At 38.7% G+C, this 18,720-nt stretch overlaps 1 protein-coding gene across 5 annotated transcripts; it reads right to left on the reverse strand.

The window, feature by feature from the left end:
- Nucleotides 1–332: 332 nt before the first annotated feature.
- LOC146237971 (transmembrane protein 121-like) lies at nt 333–16,661 on the reverse strand. Of its 5 annotated transcripts, none has more exons than XM_084685992.1 (3): nt 16,385–16,650; nt 14,256–14,303; nt 333–3,440 (listed from the first exon to the last, which is right to left on the reverse strand). In XM_084685992.1, the coding sequence occupies exon 3, from the start codon at nt 1,874–1,876 to the stop codon at nt 857–859; it is 1,020 nt and encodes a 339-aa protein (XP_084542118.1). In that variant the 5' UTR covers nt 1,877–3,440; nt 14,256–14,303; nt 16,385–16,650; the 3' UTR covers nt 333–856. The 5 variants fall into 5 exon arrangements, 4 of the variants coding, with proteins under 4 accessions (XP_084542118.1, XP_084542117.1, XP_084542116.1 ...); XM_084685991.1 differs by having other exon boundaries at nt 14,232–14,303; XM_084685990.1 differs by having other exon boundaries at nt 14,256–14,306.
- Between the last annotated feature and the right edge of the window lie 2,059 nt (nt 16,662–18,720).

An 18,720-nucleotide genomic window follows, 5' to 3' on the forward strand; every position in this document is an offset into this window, starting at 1 on the left:
CAATGTTAAGGAGAAGAAGCTCTTTAAAGAAGATCCACATCAGAAAACAGAGTTGTGTAAGCATTACTTTGGAACACAGTCTTCTGTGATTCAAGGATGACAGAGGTGTATTAGTGCTTCTACACTGAGTATCAGTTTCATATTGAGTATCAGTTAACTGAGTATCAGTTTCATGTTCACTAACTACTATTGTTTACAGTGCTCATTGTGATATTTACAGTGACACACTGTACTTTATCAAGTTTAAAAACAACTTTTTTACATTTCACAGGAAAATAAAATACTTAATTTTGAATAGATTGAAACTTTATTCAACCAGGGCAGTCATTAAGAACAACATCTTCATTACAATGGTAGCCTGGTAAGTGGCAAGAATCAATTGAGGGGAAACACCTAACAATACCAATAGGAAATGACCAAAAGCAGAAGCAATCTGACATGTTTTTAAACTGCTTTGATTGAAAAGAAAAACATAGATCATAAGACTCACACACACACACCAGAGTAAACATACAAACTCATCTCCACCCCCTCATACAAGACAGTAATTACAAATAAGTTGATTGGTTTCAATTTATTTTGTATTTTAATTGCAATAGAAATTCCCTTCAAAAGAGAAAATATCCACAAAAAAACACAATAATAACCGTCTCCAAAATTAAAGAAATCACAATATTCTTCACAACAGTTTAAAAATATATATTTAGCTGTTCTGTTTTCTTTATATGTTGGGGGGTTTCCATCACAGAACCCTTTATCCAACTATATTACTACCATGTGGGGCACCAGCTCAATGTGACACTGACATCCACTCCATTACTACCTTGTCAAAATTTGATTTTCATCAGATTCTGCGTCACGTTTGGTCACATTCTCTGTCACTTACACAATCTGTCTCCTCTGGTAAAGTGGTAAAGTCCTCAATGATTACCTGAGGTGGCATGGGCATAGACATGGGCATTGATATGGGCACCGTTGGTGCAATGGGAATGGAATTCTTTTGCATATCTATCCCGAGAAGTGGTGGAGGGGCTTCATGCATCTGTCTCCTGTACTGTACAAAGCTGCAAGTCTTCAGGATGATGGCAATTACATTTTTACCTATTAGTATCCCAGACACCCTGGTGTCCCTGTAAAAAAACATGTTCCCACCACGAATAAAGATTGTTATGACATTTATGGTCACAAGACTGAGAATTGGGTAGAGCATCATCTTGTGGGGCACAATGTTTACACCCTGCATACTAATCTCACTTAGCGACACACATGGCAGCACCAACAGAAGAATGTAGCAGTAAAAGAACATCAGTCCCTCCACCCATAAGGGGAGCCCTTTCCTCTGAGGCTCCCACAAGTTAGCCTGCATGTCCAAAATATCAAGCAGGTCAACCACCACCCAGAAAAGACGGCTCCTGATCTCCTCCTTCTTCTTGTGCGGCCGCACGTACTCCATGTGATCTGTGGCAGCCAAGGTGATGAAAACTACTGGTATGCAGATGGACAGGAGTAAGGTGAGGGCCTTTCTCATGACCCCGGTGTCTGCCCCTATCCCGCCAACTGTGCCTCTCCCATCCTCAGCTTTGTAGTTCTGGTAGACAAAGTAGACCTTGATCTCCAGCACAAAGATGTAGAAGAACCAGAGAATCATGGCATAACCACGCTTTGCAGTGTGAACCTCTGAGCCCACCCACACGGCTACGTAGCGCAGCACGATGAGAAAGCATATGTCACCAACCAGGACCATGATGCACACGCCGATCTTCCGGGGTCCCTGGTTCTGTTCCACAAGGTAGGCGTCCATCAACGCCATACTCCCCATTATCAAGATGGTCGACAGGCAGACATGGGGCTTGTTGGTGGGCGGTGGAGGCACCATACTAAACCAACAGAAACGGTCCCACCAAAAGTGCACCAACAAGTTGATCAATAATGTTGATCACTTCAGTGCTTTTGAATTCATATTTCAAAAAGTGGGTTCTCCACAAATAATTTAATGAGTTAATTAAAAGAGAGTTAGCAGTGATCAAGGTTCAAAAGGCTTCAGTAAACGAGAATCATGCGTAGACAATTTATCTGATATCCTTTCTCTTGTGGGATGAATCGTTTTGGACAAGGTTTGATGCTACTTCGTGATAGTTCTCGTCCAATAATATGAGATCCATACACAAGAAGCACACCAGGTACTGGAGTGTACAAATCATCATTAAGGATGCACAGAGCCTGATTCTCACCAAGACTTTAACTTCAGAGGTCCGTGACTACATATTATTTTACCTTTCATACAACTAGTCAATTTGAGTCAGTTACATACTTATCTGACTGATTCTGTGAAGTAAAAAGTTAAATGAATAATAAATATATATCCATACCATTTAGTTATGTAAAACCATTATCCCATTATCTGGTGCAAGCACAAATTTTCCAATTTTTAGCTACATTTCTGCACAATTAAATTCAGCCATCCAATTATTATTATTAGCCAATTAAATTCAGCCAACATTTAGGCAACTGTCAGATATTGATACATAAGCTCCAGCGTTTCATGTCCTCCAGAAGCTCTTATGAGCAGTTAGTAAAAGGAAACAGACTCTACCACGCACTTACAGTTTTCTCTCCAGTCCTAATCAATCATAATGATTTGCAGAATTATATTTCTGCATTGATGCCAATGGGAATTAGTAGGGCCCAGCACTAATTCCACACAGTGGTTCAGAGTAAAAAAACATAAAAATGATTATATCCAGCGCAGAGAACGGCTTAGTTTCAGTTATAATCCGACATGTTCAAAACACCATAAATACTTCTTCAATGCAAGATGGAATCTTACCAATTAAAAAAATGTTGCTTTAAATTGACCAACAAAAACCACCCCACTTCCCTTTTTGAGCCTTGACAGATAACCTGTAAGCTTAAAGACAAGGAAGAAAGTTTATCTTTCAACTTGATTTCCTGGAAACCAGCCTATTCACCCTTGATAGAAATCCTGTTTACTTCAAAAGACTGTTCTCTTCAATAATCACTTAATTTCGATGAAAGACTCTGGTCAAAATTGCTTGTTGTGCTTGCAATTGTTGATCCATTGTGTTCCACATCACGTTTTTATCCTGGAGCCATCTCAGTGCGGTGAACCTATAAATTAAAAATGTCAATGCACTTGAGACACTTACACTTATCGTAAAGCTCTTTTCGGTCGTATGTCCACATTCCAAAAGGACGCAAAGATGGGCGGAATTGTCAACTCTCCTGTTAAGTGTGCGCAAGAACTCTCAACCAAATATTTTTCAGATAGTGTGTTCCACGCTCTCTCTCTTGAGGTGTGAGGTTTGTGTCTTCTCAAACTAGGTCTGCACAAAATTCTTCCCTCCTCCCTCCTCTCTTCCTTTCCTCCGTGTGCGTGCATCCAAGCGTTAGATGTGGCAGAGGCATGCTTAGCAACCTAGCTGCAGAGACGGGAAGAGAGGGGGGGGGGGGGTGAAGCCAGGCTGTGGTCATAACCGCCTGTCACAGACTAGTTTTCCCATTTCCCATCTCTTAAGTCCAATGGTTTTCAAGTTGTCGGCTCAGATTGTCTTTGGAGGAGTGTGACTTATCATGTTTGGTTTCGGTTTTTTAAAGGGAGCCTATAAAAGATACACTATACGCTTATTATGTAATTAGTAATGAGATTCATTATGTGAATACACTGCATGAGGGTTTTGCACACACAAATCCTAACTGCCTGACACCGATACACACATCTTCCACTGCTCCGCACACTTCGGGATAAAAATGGCATCACCTCGTGAGTGTAATAAATGTGTGGGGGTTAGGGACCACATGCAGGTATACCAGTCAGAGCCTTTGCCCCGTTGTGTGGTTTTGAGAACCTTGATGATATACCCCATTTGCATAATTATGAACTTTAAAGTAATATCTAAACATCGAAAGTAGTTCAAGCTTAGGACATGTAAAAACAGTTTTACATGAACAAAATGTTATGCAAATTCATAGAAAGAAACCAATCTCTGCTTTCTCGTTTCCTTATCAGACGGACAGACATATTCATAATGAATGAAAGACTTTCTCTTCCAAAATGAACATAGCGATAGTCGTTGTGAATTATACATGAGAAAAGGCAGGACTGCGTGGTCTATGAGCTTGTGTGGGCACGAGGTGCGCCAGCTAATTGGGAATGTTTCATCACTTTGCATTCTTTTGCAGGGTTTAAAATCAGTCACAAACAGGTCAACCTGGACAGCCCAGGCCATCCCAGAGGAACTGTTGTATGTTGTGATGCATTGGTCCACATTGTGAGCTGTACAGACAGGGTGGTGTCGGTTGCAGCTAGAGGCGATGGCACTGTTGCATTATCATTACCAAACTCTCTCTTTTCTCATTCTAGTCCATGGATTACTGTTACAAACTGGGAAATATAAAATCACCAGAAAAACATGTGTCGTGTTTGATTGGTCAGCTAATCAGAGATTGCCTATCTCCGTTTCTTCAAGGCTTCTCTGGGTTCTACATGATCATTCACAGGCAATTGATTGGATCGATTGGCAGCCTCTCTAGTCTGCAGAAGAATCTTTGGGTCCTGTTTAGCACTAAGACTTTTCAGCAGGAAAAAGCACACTCAAACATAAATGTTGCCATAATTAATCTCAGATAACAATAATCCATAAATTTTACCAACATCATTTTTACAATTTATGTTGCAACAATGTTAACAATTGTTGCTTTTTATACTATTGTTTAACTTTTATTTTACCAGGCAAGTCATTCAGAACAAATTCTCATTTACAGTGATCGCCTGGAAAATGTAAAAGGTAACTTGAGGGTAAAAGGGGTGCAAGATAAACACATCATACAACAAGGATTCTAAGTAAAACGGTAAAAGCAAGAGAAAAGGACACATCCACAGTAAAGCATGAGTGTAACATGTTACATCAAGGAGCGACATCAAAGATAGTATTTAGACAGGATAACACAGGTACATAGAAATACCCCAAAATGAGGCAAACAGTTACAGTTGAACTACCGAATGAAACTCAAATAGGGCAAAGGTAGGTGCAGAATACAACCCTCTTCAATAAAAAAAGAACAGCTTTCTTCTGTGTCATTTCAGTGATCACCATGACATCAACTTGGTGCATTGCCATGGAAACCCCAGTTTCTCAGTTCTAATATCATCTAACTTCTTTTAATTGCAACTGGCACCAGCCCTTTTTTTCTATTCAACGTAGGGTACAGCTAACTCCATTACTGTAATGAAATAGGAAACGCAAATGCAAATTGTGAGGTTTTCCAATCTTATTATATCAAAGAGGCTATAAACCATAGGAGCCATTTAACAGTTTCACTGTAGCCAACAACATGCAGTGCACATATATGACTTCTCTCACCAACAAATAGGATCACAAAAAGTCTAATTCTTTGCTCTTGTATCTTTTCTAGAAAATGTAAATACAGCTTAATGTGTTTTGCTGTAGTTTACTACACTACAGTCTACCTATATTCTACAATTTAATAATCAATAGGCTGTTATGATGTGTCAAGAAAAAGACAATGAGGTAAAGAAATTGCCGGAGAGCTAACTGGGAATTACCAGTTCAACCATGCACCCTTTATACAAAATCCTACCTAATGCATCTTTGCTTATTGCAAATTATTATTATTATTTCTCTAATAATGACAGGAATCTCTGTCTTGTCTGCTTGTGTATCTGTATTTTGAATCGGATTTTAGGGCCGCGAGCTTCCAACGATTATCTCAAGAACCAGCCACTCTGCACAGTTCATATTTTGCGGGTGTCTTTTTTATAATACAACGGAGTGCAGTGCCTTGATTTACGTTGTTTGGGTAAGCATTTTCCCAAAAATTATTTGCAGCAAGTTCTGCTTGCTTTACTCTCAACTCTCGGACATGTTGAGTTGACTGAACTGCACTCAGCTCTAGCGAGCCGAAACGACATAGACATAGCGAGCCCAAAGACAGGCACAATATTATTTGTGTCAGTGGGATACAGAAAATCCAAGACTATTTTACTGATGAAATATGGGTTAGCTAACTAAGAAAAATACAATATTTAAAGTGCATGGGTTATTTAAGTAAGTATACCTGGAAGGTTATTAGCTAGGTTATTAGCTGTTTACTGATGTCAAAACTACCTGCACATTGCAAATATGCACAGGACCCTCAACACCAAATCAATTATAATCACCAGCACGCATCACGGACATAGGCACTACTCCTACCACTCTAGCCTCCTCAGTCAGTTGTCGTGTCATATTCACAGGGCCGCGTTTGTGCAATGGGCAGGAGGGGCTGCTGCCCGGGCCCCGGCCACTAAGGGGCCCCGGCCACTAAGGGGCCCCGGCCACTAAGGGGCCCCGGCCACTAAGGGGCCCCGGCCACTAAGGGGCCCCGGCCACTAAGGGGCCCCGGCCACGGGAGATTTAAAAAAAAAAACACACAATCTTTTTTTTTTTATGCATTTACCCACCCGTAGTTAAATCCACGTTCTCTTAGCGTCACCTGCTTCACCAAATTGACTTCAACGATTTGATTAATGACTTTGCCTTCAAAAAAAGTACACTAGTGGATTTAAACTAGTCCCACACTGATTATCTAGCCTATGTTCTTTTCAGTAGGCGGCCACAACCTGATAATTAACTTGTTCAATCGTGTTGTTTATAAATAGGCTGTGTTCGCTGGGCTTTGTGTGTGCACGCTGACTGCATGTTCCAATGTATTTGACGTTGTGGCTGGCTAGGGGTGCGTGTTACATTACTATCAGTGGCGATTTCTTCCCTGCAATAAAAAAAAAATGTATGGTCAAATATTTACTATTGTTTTAACATTTAAAATGCTTTAGAACACGTTCATATCGTAGACGAGTTCTTTCAGAATCAGCTACATATATTAGCAGGTCGACTGACTGATTTCCTTCTCATACATTCCCGTAGCGTCACAGTGCATATCCCTGTTGAAGCTCAGCTTCTATGGACTTCAGTGGGGCTGCTTTGAACAGTTTTTTCAGTGCTTCGAAACTATACGGTCATTGGATGAATGCTGAGATTATGTCCCGCCTCGGACCCTTAGCGTCTCTGGGGGTGAATCATAGAGTTAATATAACTAGAGACAACTACTTCTGTCTTCCAAGGTGGCGTCCCCATTCATTTCTATGAAAAGTGCTCAGTGGCGCAGTGAGGCAAGCGAGAGCGCCAAATGGACCGCGCCATCTTTCCAGACCGACTAGTCCGGTCTTGCGCAGAAGCTTGTTCCTACCTCCGAAACTCTTGCATGCTTGCAACTAGCTGTACACGCCATACTTTGCGAAAACCAGTCGCGAGCTTGTGAGCATAGCAGAAAACTGTCAGAATGTGGTCCGATCAAGAAGCAGATACATGTGAACTTTACGAAAATGAATACTATTAGTACTGTAGTATTAGCTATAAGTGCACTGCCTATACGTTGTTCTATTTGCTACGTGTTTTTTGTTTGACTGCTTAAGTATTGTCGGATAAAAAAAACTGTAAACTTGAATATCTGGCTCCTTCGTTGTTCTAGCTCGGACGGCAAAACAAGCTAAATTAAGCCTATGTTATAATGATGATGAGTGTTGCTTACTATTACTAGTTTATTGTTAATGCCATCGTTATGGTGTTACCTGACATAATGTTCTAACAATATAACGACCATAACAATATGGTTATCAGACATGATGATTCATTCATTCAGTCTTTGCTCCAGAATAACATGCCAACAATCTATATTGATACTGTAACATGCCACAATATTATAACTAATTAGGGCCTCCATTAGGCTATAATTACATTTGTTGTGTCATGAGCATAATAGCGTTCATTAGCCTATAAAATGGTTAAATCTGCTTTAAAATAACGGAAATAAACTCAACAAACAACCGTCACGTATGTGTGCAACCATTTGTAAAACGTGCTACAATAAAGGCAGGCAACTGTAGATTATCAAGTTATTTCTCCATGTTCTTCTCATTCAGCTCAGGTAAATCAGAGATTTGCTGATGTTCCCTTTTGTGCTCGTCCCCTGTTTATATCCGCGATCACGTTTCCAGGCAACTTTTCTTGACGTAAGCAAATAAATGGGGTGCTCGTTTACCCAATTGTGATCTTATAAATATAGGTACCAAAGCCACTGAGAAGAACTGTCATCATTAGCTGCATCACGGGCACTGCACTATCTATCCTTAACTTGACATCATCGTGGGCTGTGCCCTATCTTGCATCTTAATCACTGACTGCATCACAGGTATTGTGCACTAGTATCAATAAATTGTAGGTGCAGTGTGCAAAAACTACAGTTGGCATTAGGAGATCAGGCCACTGGCTAAGTGTAGGACTCACAACTGAGTAGTCACCTGAACCTTCAGACACAGTCTCCCAAAAAACTCCCAGAGGCGGTGGTATTCTTAGAAACAGGATTCAGCTCCTATTTAGTGCTGGCCTATTTCTGTTTAACCGTGAAATATTGTCCTGCCGAAAGGAGAGCTTTTACCGGTGTCTCCATGTGGCTCATTGTGGCTTGCCTTCCAACCAAAAGCACATTTTCCAGCTGGTGCAAGAGTAGGCCGTAGTGCCTCAGAGAACACAGCATGCTGGGTAATGGACACTGTCATGGTTGGTGGGGGAAGCAGAGCCACTACCATCTGCTTAGGTGGTAGATCTGAAAAAGAAGATTTTGGAAGACTGCTGTCTGATAAATATTTGTCTTTATAAATATCATACAGTAAGTTGTGAATGGTAAAACTTGTATATTGAATCCACTTGTTCCTTTTTTATGAAGGCCTAATATGGTGCAAGGCTGTAGCATCACGACTTGCATGAACCACTTTCTAATAGTAAGGGTCAGGGGCGTTGTGAGACCCTTTTTACTGGGACATGTGCCCCAGTATAAATTTGCTGTGCCCCAGTTAAATCAAAAGTTTGAGTTTTAACAATTAAATTTATTAGTCAGTGCATTATTTAGATTGATATATTCCTGGAAAAAATAAACGCAGTATCCCAATCAACGCTTGTAAAATCAAAGCAGTTAAACCGAAAACACAAACTGATGCATGTCACCGCGCTCAGTGACGGTCCTAGCACATTTGGTGCCTGAGGCAAGGTTTACCCCCGGCGGCTCACCCCCCACCCCACTTTTTAATGTTATAGCAATCATTTTATTTTTACTAAAACCTAAAAACAATGTTACATGAAGCTCAAAAAACCAGTATTTGCACAGAAAATGAATGCAAAAAAAATGTGTGCTCTCATTAACTATTGATGTTGTCCCTGCGAAAGCTCAAACTTGCGTCCCTGAACTGTTGTATAGTGGGTTAAGCAAGGGGAGTTTCTATAGCCAAGTAGCCAAGTGCATTGTGTGCAGCACGCTTGGAAGAAAAAAAAGGGATATGAATAGGGGCCTGTGCCCCACTAGAGTTGCATGTGTAACAACGCCCATGGTAAGAGTCTTGAGATGCCACCATTTAGCCTTTAAACAGACCTTATACTGTAGTACAGGGGTCCCCAAACTGTTTTCTGCAAGGGCCAGATAATTATTCCTTTCTTTAATATGGGGCTGGGTCGGTCTGTAACAAAAAATTACATGGGCCAGAGTAACTACCAGTGTTATTGTGGAGATTTTGTTATGAATTATTATGAATGTATTTATATGCTAAATTAGTTTATTATTTTGTTATGCACCATACATCCATACATATCAAGGGAAATAGCCTAAAAGAGCATTATTACTATTATCGTAATTACCTTTTTTCATATTCATTGCTATTGAAATCCAAACATTTACTTACTTATGCATATTAATCAGTGTGAACTGTTAAAAAAATATATATATATAATAAAAGATGTCTCTGGCATTATTCGGCCAGCAGGCCGTAGTTTGGGGACTCCTGCTGTAGTATATCATATTTTCCTCTCTTATAATTATTTATACGTTTAACTTCTAAAGTTTAGAGGCATTATCTTAGAGAACAGGTTCAAAGCATTTCCCGAATATTGTTAATTGATCTCTGGAAAAACTACTTTCAGGTAACTTTTTAGTATTGTGGCTGCCCACAAAACCATAGAGAAACAGTGTTTATCATGTTTGGTGTCCACCAATTGATATACACTCATAAAACAGGATCCATTAACTGCTACAAATTAGTGTTTCTACAAAAAGTTATTTGTAAATTTGTTATGAATGTATTTCTTTGGATGAATGTGTCTTCTAAATCATTTATGGACCTTTATGTGTTTTTGTCTAAATATATGTAAGAGTCATTCACAACTCTTGTTGTTATAACACTGAGGTGTTTCGGAACCCTCACATCCTTGTGTTTCATCCCTCATCTATGTGTTTCATCACTTCGAAAATTAGTCTTAGTTTAGTCTCTTTTATATCCTAGTTGTCACAGATTTAGTGTTACAAAACAACTATTTCTACACTTTGAAGAATCATACAAAAGACAATAATTCACATGATTACTAGTGAAAATAATTACAGCATGTTTCTGCTGATTCAACTCAAATAATACAACATTAAGCCAACACTCTACCTCCTTTCAGTAGCTGGCATTCATGTGACTGTAACACGTGTAAAAACATTTATGCCAAATTAAATTATAATGTGATTTGAGACAATGATTTGGTGCATTGTAATACCTAGTGTGGATACCAGGTGCCCTGCTTCAGTTCTGGTTTGTTAATGCATGATTGGATCAAAGGATGCATGACAATACATGGTGGGAATGTTAAACAGATGTTTGCTGTACTGTTGAACCAACCAGTCTCATATAATTTTTCAGAAGCACTTGCATACCTCTCAGACAGAGGCTAGGAAACACATCGTCTGACCCACAAATGTCTTTTTGTTTTGTTTGATGTAGGTTTTATAGGATGGAAATATTAAAAAATCATGAGAAGATGCTCTGGAAATGCGTAGAGAGGAATGAAATTAGCCTAATTACAGTGCTTCCGTTTTCTTCAGAAAAATGTCCAAAGTCTGTGGTTGTGTCTTAAAAAGCTCAGCGTATTTCCCTGTTTTATGATCCTACTTGGCTTCAGATTGAGAATTGCTGTGAGATGCCAGGGGGGATTGGTGGTGGCTGGTGTTGGGGGGATGGAAACACTGGGTAAACATAAATATTAAAATGTCCATTCAGAATCCAGCCATTCCATATGGTATTGTCTCGAAATGATCATGATATGCTAGTATAGAGTATACTAGTGTTGAATACTGCATAATATTTGGCCATAAAGTTTGAGTTGAGCGGTTAGGGAACCGGGCTTGTAATCAGAAGGTTGCCAGTTCGATTCCTGGCTGTGCCAAATGACGGTGTGTCCTTGGGCAAGGCACTTCACCCTACTTGTCTCGGGGGGAATGTCCCTGTACTTACTGTAAGTCGCTCTGGATAAGAGCGTCTGCTAAATGACTAAATGTAATGTAAGTTTTTAGTCATCCAAGAAGCCCTGCTGACAATCAAGTTCACTAATGGTCCATCAAGGACAAATTTGTCTATTTCTAAGAAAATAATATGAAATACTGTAATGAGATTGAACACTTAGTTGAATGTAGGCTAAACAACACAGTCTACTAAATGTTGAATATCCACAGAGCTCCAATTGATGCTTTAAGAAAAACTTGAAAGTCGTTGAAGTGTTAAAACTTGACCACTTATCATTTCACACACATGCACGAATGCAAAAACACACACATATACCGGTATATTTAACTTCTGGTTACCCAGACATTATGCACCGTTTCCTGCTGTTTTTCTTCAGGCCTTTTTTTTCATCCACCTTCTAAACTCAATGTTGAATATAGATTCAAAAACATTTATGAAAACAATCATTTAATTCGGCTAGACAGAGTAACTTTTAACATAAATTATTCAAAACTGTCCTCTGAAGATTTCATTAGAAACCATACAAGTAAAAGTTAATAAAATCTCAATTTGTAAAAAAAAAAAAAAAAAAAACATTTAAGAAAATGTCTCTCAATTAGTCAACATTAAACAATTATTCTTTGGAGGACATGAATTAAATATTAGCATGCTATTTTTAAGCAATGGTTAACAGTGTGCACATGATTTATGGACTATATTTCCATCTTGGAAATCTGCCTCACTAATACTTGAGGGACAGTACTTGCAACAGCCTGTAGCAGATGCTAGAAGTCCAAGTTCTCCACCATTGACTCCCCCTTATTCACTTCAAAGCAGCCAGTAGGGAAAGAGGCCATGCATTTGCATATATTTGCATACCTGCAGATGCATCCTAATTTGCAGCAGCTGTTGGTTTAAACGATCTCCATTTGGACAGAAGACGTTTGGGTTGAAGTAACCAGAAGGATGATTATCAAAAACTCTTCCACTTAATCCATGAAATAGTTACCCACAGATTTGGTTCTTGGGGCCCCAAATAGAGCCCTGCATAAGTTCTCGTTTTACCCTAAACCTATGTGGAACCGTTCAGACCTTGGACCGACCAACCAAACTACATTTAGAACTTTGGCTAATTAACTCCTACAGTTTGTGATACCTTTGAGTCATGTGTTTTGTGTGTCAGAAATCTGTTAAGTCTTGTGGGGTTGTCAAAGGGGATGATGACACAGTTTGCAAGGCCCATTTTCCTGCATCCCCAACTCTTGGTCTGGAACCCCCATCACCTTCCAACCCCACCTGAAGCCAAAAGATTACATATAGTCTATAAATTGAAAAGATACAGTTCAGAGGTGAAGCTTGAAATATATGTTTTTGCAGGCAGTAGTTATATCAGTGTGATATTGTTTTTAGATATTCTTTTATCAATATGTTAGTTATATAGTGATGAAAGTTGTGTTAATTTAAACTATGAAAACTGTCAACAGGATCTTGGAGAAACACAGTCTGTATTATCCCTTACTAAATTAAGTTTGTGATTTATAATACTCTGTTTATGTCCTGATAACTCTGGAAAGCACTGGCCTTGAACCTGAAATGCCCTTTCTGCAGCACTGTGTAAGTACAAGTGATAGAAATGTCTATGCAGACATGAAACCACAGAGGCCTCCCTGAAATGCCAACTGACCTAATAACTAGAACCCTCCCAACAGCTTCACATACACTCACTCACCCAACTCCAGATACACATTTAAAACTGTGAGTTTGGGTAAAGTCTTAGCTCATAACCAGGTCACAGGGAAGTAGAGCTTTGGAGCTCACAGTAATTGCCTTTCGGCATAAAAAATAAAAAGGAGCATCTTTCGCTCTGATAAGTTAGGCTGGAGTTTGTTTGAGCTGTAGATGCACAGGTTGTCCAAATAGAGTTGTACCTCAAAAGGTGTCCTTTAAATGTTATTGGTCCTTCTTTGCATCACCATCTTTGATGCTTTTGGGCCAGTAATCATCGGGACATGCTCCTACTTCCTTATGTCAATGGCATTTTCCTTATGTACAATGGCATTTTCTACTTCTGCTCCATCCCTGTAGTGTGATGTAGTGTATGATGCAAAGAACTGACCTTGTTCAAATAAGATAGCAGAGTTCTGTTATATTCGTAGATGTAGAGTATAATGTTCTTGGAATAGTAAATGGCTTGAACCAATACGTATGTTTGTTGCCACATAAAACTGCAATTATTTGTAATCAATGTGTAATGAGTGTCTAACTTTAACACCTCTACAGAGAATAATAAAGTTATCAAAGGGAGATGTATCAGAATATGTGGTTCTTTGGAAAGATGTTACTGTTTGCACTACAGAAGGTAGTAGAATTGTTGTTATTATTTTTGACATTTTGTTTCTCTATCACCTCTGTTTATTTTTTTTCTTCTCATGTACAAAACACACATTAACAAAACAACAATGGCAATTGACTCAATGACAAGAACACAAAAAATAAGAAAATAGTAATTCCCCAAATCAATGTGAAAGTATCAATTAATTGTTCTCCCTGATTCCCTTAAGTTTTATCTATTTATTCTTATTAGCTTAGGGTTTATTTCAGTTTTTAAAATATCTATGGGATTGTCACCAGGGTCAGACTGGGACCGAAAAACAGCCAGGGACTTTGAAACACAGACCGCCCCCCCCCCCCCTTCACTTTCTCCCTCACTTTCTTTTTCCATACTTGTCTTTGTTTCTGCATCTACTATTTGATGTTGCAAAAGAATAATAATCAGTTAACTATATTCAATAATGACAATCAATTCAACAACCTAATTTCCATATAATAACCATGTTAACAGACTGACTTGTGTACAGTTGCAGTGCTGCACCTGTCTCTCCACTGGACCCGGTCACCACAGCAGCCTCCATCTCTTTCCCTGCTTTAATACACAGAACAGAAAATCAAGACAATTGTATTTGGGCCACATAGCACATTATTATTTAAAGCCAAAAAACATGTTGTGTATATTTAGACAAGTGCCTTTTTCTCTTGGCCATTTATTTTACTTCATTTAAAATATATAGCCTATATATTGGCTAACAGTAATACCAAATGTATAAAGTTCTTAGAAAAATTTAAACAATATGGTTTGGAATTAAATTTGAAAGTTCTAAATGTTGAAAATACAGCTGCTTACGGCTACTTGCACCTGGCGCCTCTGGTACAGCTTTATCTTCGGGCTGGCAACACTCTGGTTTTTTGATGGCCTAAACATGTATTCTATACTTCTACATTGAGCAGCATTTGCTTGCAGTGCCCGTTGTTTTTCTCCTTTTCTTTTTGTAACCCCATGTCTACAGAGAGACTCTGGGTAGACACTATTATTAAGGAACTCTAAAATATCTGTCACTAGATTCACTCAGGGGTATGTTATCTCTAGGCTCATATAGGAGGACTGCAGTAATGCTTAATTATATCAAAATATCCACCCAAACCCACGATAAAAACAGCAAACCAATCAGATAATGTTTCAAAAAGTATGAAGTTATATTTATAAAAGTATCAATACATCATATACATCAATAAAAGTGTGTAATATGCAAGTGTGTGCGTTATATTTAACAATAGGTTAAAATTGTAAATCTATTGAGTAGTCTGGGGAGATGCTGATAAGGATATTTTGTGTCAAGTTTAATGGTTAAGTTCAATTATCTAGAACATTCAGTGTGGTATAGTAACGGTATAAAATATATAATGTAGTGCTGTAGTGTCAGTGAGTGAAATGGCAATAGGAATCTTAAATCATCATCAATTGAATTTATGGCTTGTAATATGAAATATCAATGAAGACCTTAACTACCACTAATAAAACAGGTGGCATATGCTATTCAATGCAGATAATCAATAACAACTTTTCCATACAATACACATGAAATATACAAACAATCACCCTAAAATAACAAAACACCGACAATGCCCATTTTTTTTGAAGCACCGTAAGCACCGTGAGCGACGATGCCAGATGTCAGCATCGGTGCTGCGCCTCTTCTGGTCTGGAACTGATGGGGGCAGTATTCAGGTGTTCCAGTCGACGTTTACATTCAGAAAACCAAAATGGCAACTGCAGCGATCGCCCCATCTCGACTTGTTTACAACATAGGCACAAAAAGTCATGTTTGGAAATAGCCTACTTTGCGTTTGAGGCAGATGACCGTTATAATTAATCCGCAGTAGATAGTGCCGTGTTCATCAGATCATGGGAGGTAATACTTGCAATTTAGCTAAGCAACTGAAAGATCGTCATCAGGATTTGTTTAAAGAATTCAAGGTGAGCCCAGTCCAGAAGAGGCGCAGCACCGATGCTAACAACTGGCATTTATACCAAATAAATCAATGTTCGTAGTGGTCGCGGCGAAGTCCTGAATACATCCAATACACTCTTTCTGTTTTTTAATCTGTCATACACGTTACACGATGTTTGAGATGGTGGGCACTACAGTTACAATGGCTTATGTTATATAGGCTACGTAGTTTAGGTTAGCTATGCTGTAGTTTTAACGTTAGCCTATAGCCTACCTTGGTTAGAAGGTAAACTCATGTTCATCTTGTTAGCTAAATGGCTTAATTGCACTGTATTATGTTGTGCTATGCTCTGTTGCATATGTTTTGTATGTCTTATGACATTTTGCTAAATATTTGTCTAATTAAGTTCATGTTTCAAGGTCAAGTAGGCCTACATGGAATCGATTCTTAGAAAATCCTTTTTTTGTAGCTACCACATTGTATCGAAATTTGGCTAACACAGCTAGTTTACATGCACGTAAAACACGGTAATTACACAAGTTTATGACAAATTTCATGACAGGGAACACTTGCAATAGTTGTCACCCATCCTGACTGGTTTAAATGACTATTAATTTCATTCAACACGTAATCTGCCGTAAACATTTACTGTACAGTAGCGTTAGCTAAGTGTGAACAACGTTTTAACATCATAGCTAGACAACATCAACTCACCAGGATAAGTTCCAAATAAACCAACAGTTCTTCTACGAAATCTTCCTGTAGTCAGTCTCTAATTGTAGTCTGTGGTAAAAAGTTATATGTTTCATCTAAGCCACTTATTTGGCATTAATCACATCAACATCTTGACCTTAACTCTGTTTATGGTTTTCTCCGTTAATGGTGCGAGAGCGGGAACGCAAAAGGGGCTTAGGGAGTGTCTCACAATACACAGTACTAAAACTAATGTGACTTGAGTTAGGGTTCATCCACTTCTAGCAAGTGAAACTAACAAGGGTTACATTTTCCTTTCCATTTCTTTGCTAAAGAAACAACGATGTTAGCTAAAATAGCTCCAACGAATTGGCTGTACCTGGAAAACGATAGATTTTTGAGCCATCTTGATCTGTAAAATGCAGTAGCGGAGCCAAAGGGGTGTCACTGGACACCCCTGACATATGATTGGCCACCCCAGGTGCCACCCCAAAATTTCATTCGCTGCTGGCAATTTGATGATGATTGATTTAGGCAATAATCCCCAAGAGGCAGTGGTTTACGCTGATTTTAGAACAGGTAAGGGGAGTTGTTAGGCACGACACGAAGCGGAATCTCTGATTTGTAGTTTTTGCATGTTTAACATGGATTATAGGTCGAAAGTTGAATGAACGAGTACTTATGTCCTTTTGATTTCTTACAGGGTGAGTCGTTGTTGCCCATAACACGTTAGCATTCTGCTAATGAATGCTGATTGGTTAGTGAAGGACTGATAGGACCCGCTTGATGGCATCCGAAGCGGAATCAGAATGTCAGAGCATTAGTAACATTAGCAACAACATTAGCAAGCCAAAACTCTTTCTAGCATGTGTATTGACAGGGAGAGCCTAACCTGTCAGCTGTGTTGTCGATGCCCTGAGAGAAAAAAGTAAGTGCCCAGAGCTTGCCGTAATGCAGTAGCTCTGGTTGTACGATGTGTATGACGTCAATGATATTTTCAAAAGCTTTTTAGAACAAAAAGGTGACTTTAAAACAATCTAACAGCCAGCAGTGTGTATTTTTTTTGCCTCCCCTTTCAAATTAAGAATTCAAATTACTAGACAAAAAATTATATCCTGAGAAAAGTGGATTTTGAGGGCTACCTCAAAACTTGTTAAAGGTATTGAAAAAACTGTCAGCGATTGTAAAATACTGTATTTATAGGCCTAGCAGCACACAATAAAAATTCCAGGTACTTTACAAATGAGCAGAAATATAAGTGTGTGTATTTATTAAAATCAAACAAAACATTTTTGCAAAATTATTGGTTGGAAAATTATAAAGGAGAGAAATATTCAATTTTAAATTAGAACGGACGAAAAAGGTATAACTACTTATTTTGGCAAACATGTCAGCTCTCAATTGTGCGTAAGAGTGCTCTTGGGTGTGCGTAACTTCTGTTCTTACCTAAGGACAAATCCCAAATAAGAAAACATTGGTGAATGCCAGAATCTTCGTGAAAACCTCGTAAGTGGGGTTTGGGAACAAATTTGTTCGTAAGAACATTTGGTGAATGAGGCCCAGTAATCTTAACCTCAGCATCCCCAAGATGGGAAGTGGGTTGGGCTCTGAACTTCTGATGACCCAGCAGCTCTTTCTGAATGGATTTATGGGAAATCCTCATGGGCATGCAGAGTATGCATGTATCACAGAACATACCATGGTAATCATGAATCCCTCCTCTAAGAAGAGCTCCTCTAACCTGCCAACGAGAGCTGGGTGAGGGGCCCAAAACCCAAGACTCTGAACACTAGATTACACAGAAAATTGGAAAATGTACTCTATTTGCATACTATATATACCAATACCAATACAAATTACATTCATGAGTCGTGATTCATTTTCTAGTTCATTTAACCCTGTCAAATGCAGATCAAGGGAACTCTAAAGCAAGTGTCAATCACCCTCTGCTTCTCTCTGGAGCTAATACACTGATTATGGTTTCTTGATTTTTAATTTGATTCAAATTCAACAACTTTATTAAAATGTATGAAATATAATTTATGTGGCATTTTATACTTGTTTCAAATTAATTTTTAATATCCTCATAGAGATTTAAAGCTTTTTGTGCATGGAAAACATCTGGAATCTCTAAATTCATCTCAAACAACAAATAACAATGACAAAAACATTACAGTCTATGTTTTTTTAAGTATTGTAATTTCTCTTTTTGAAAATTTTGCTTTCACCAATCTTTCCAGTCCATCAGGATAATCTCACCCTGCTGCCATTTAGTCTTTTCCAGTCTTGTCAGGCTTTTTTACATTTACATTTGAGCCTAGATGTTCACAGATGGAGAAGCTCAGCACTAATAGACG

Source organism: Hypomesus nipponensis, chromosome 21 (assembly GCF_054491055.1).
Source record: "Hypomesus nipponensis isolate SF chromosome 21, ASM5449105v1, whole genome shotgun sequence".
Lineage (NCBI taxonomy): Eukaryota > Metazoa > Chordata > Actinopteri > Osmeriformes > Osmeridae > Hypomesus > Hypomesus nipponensis.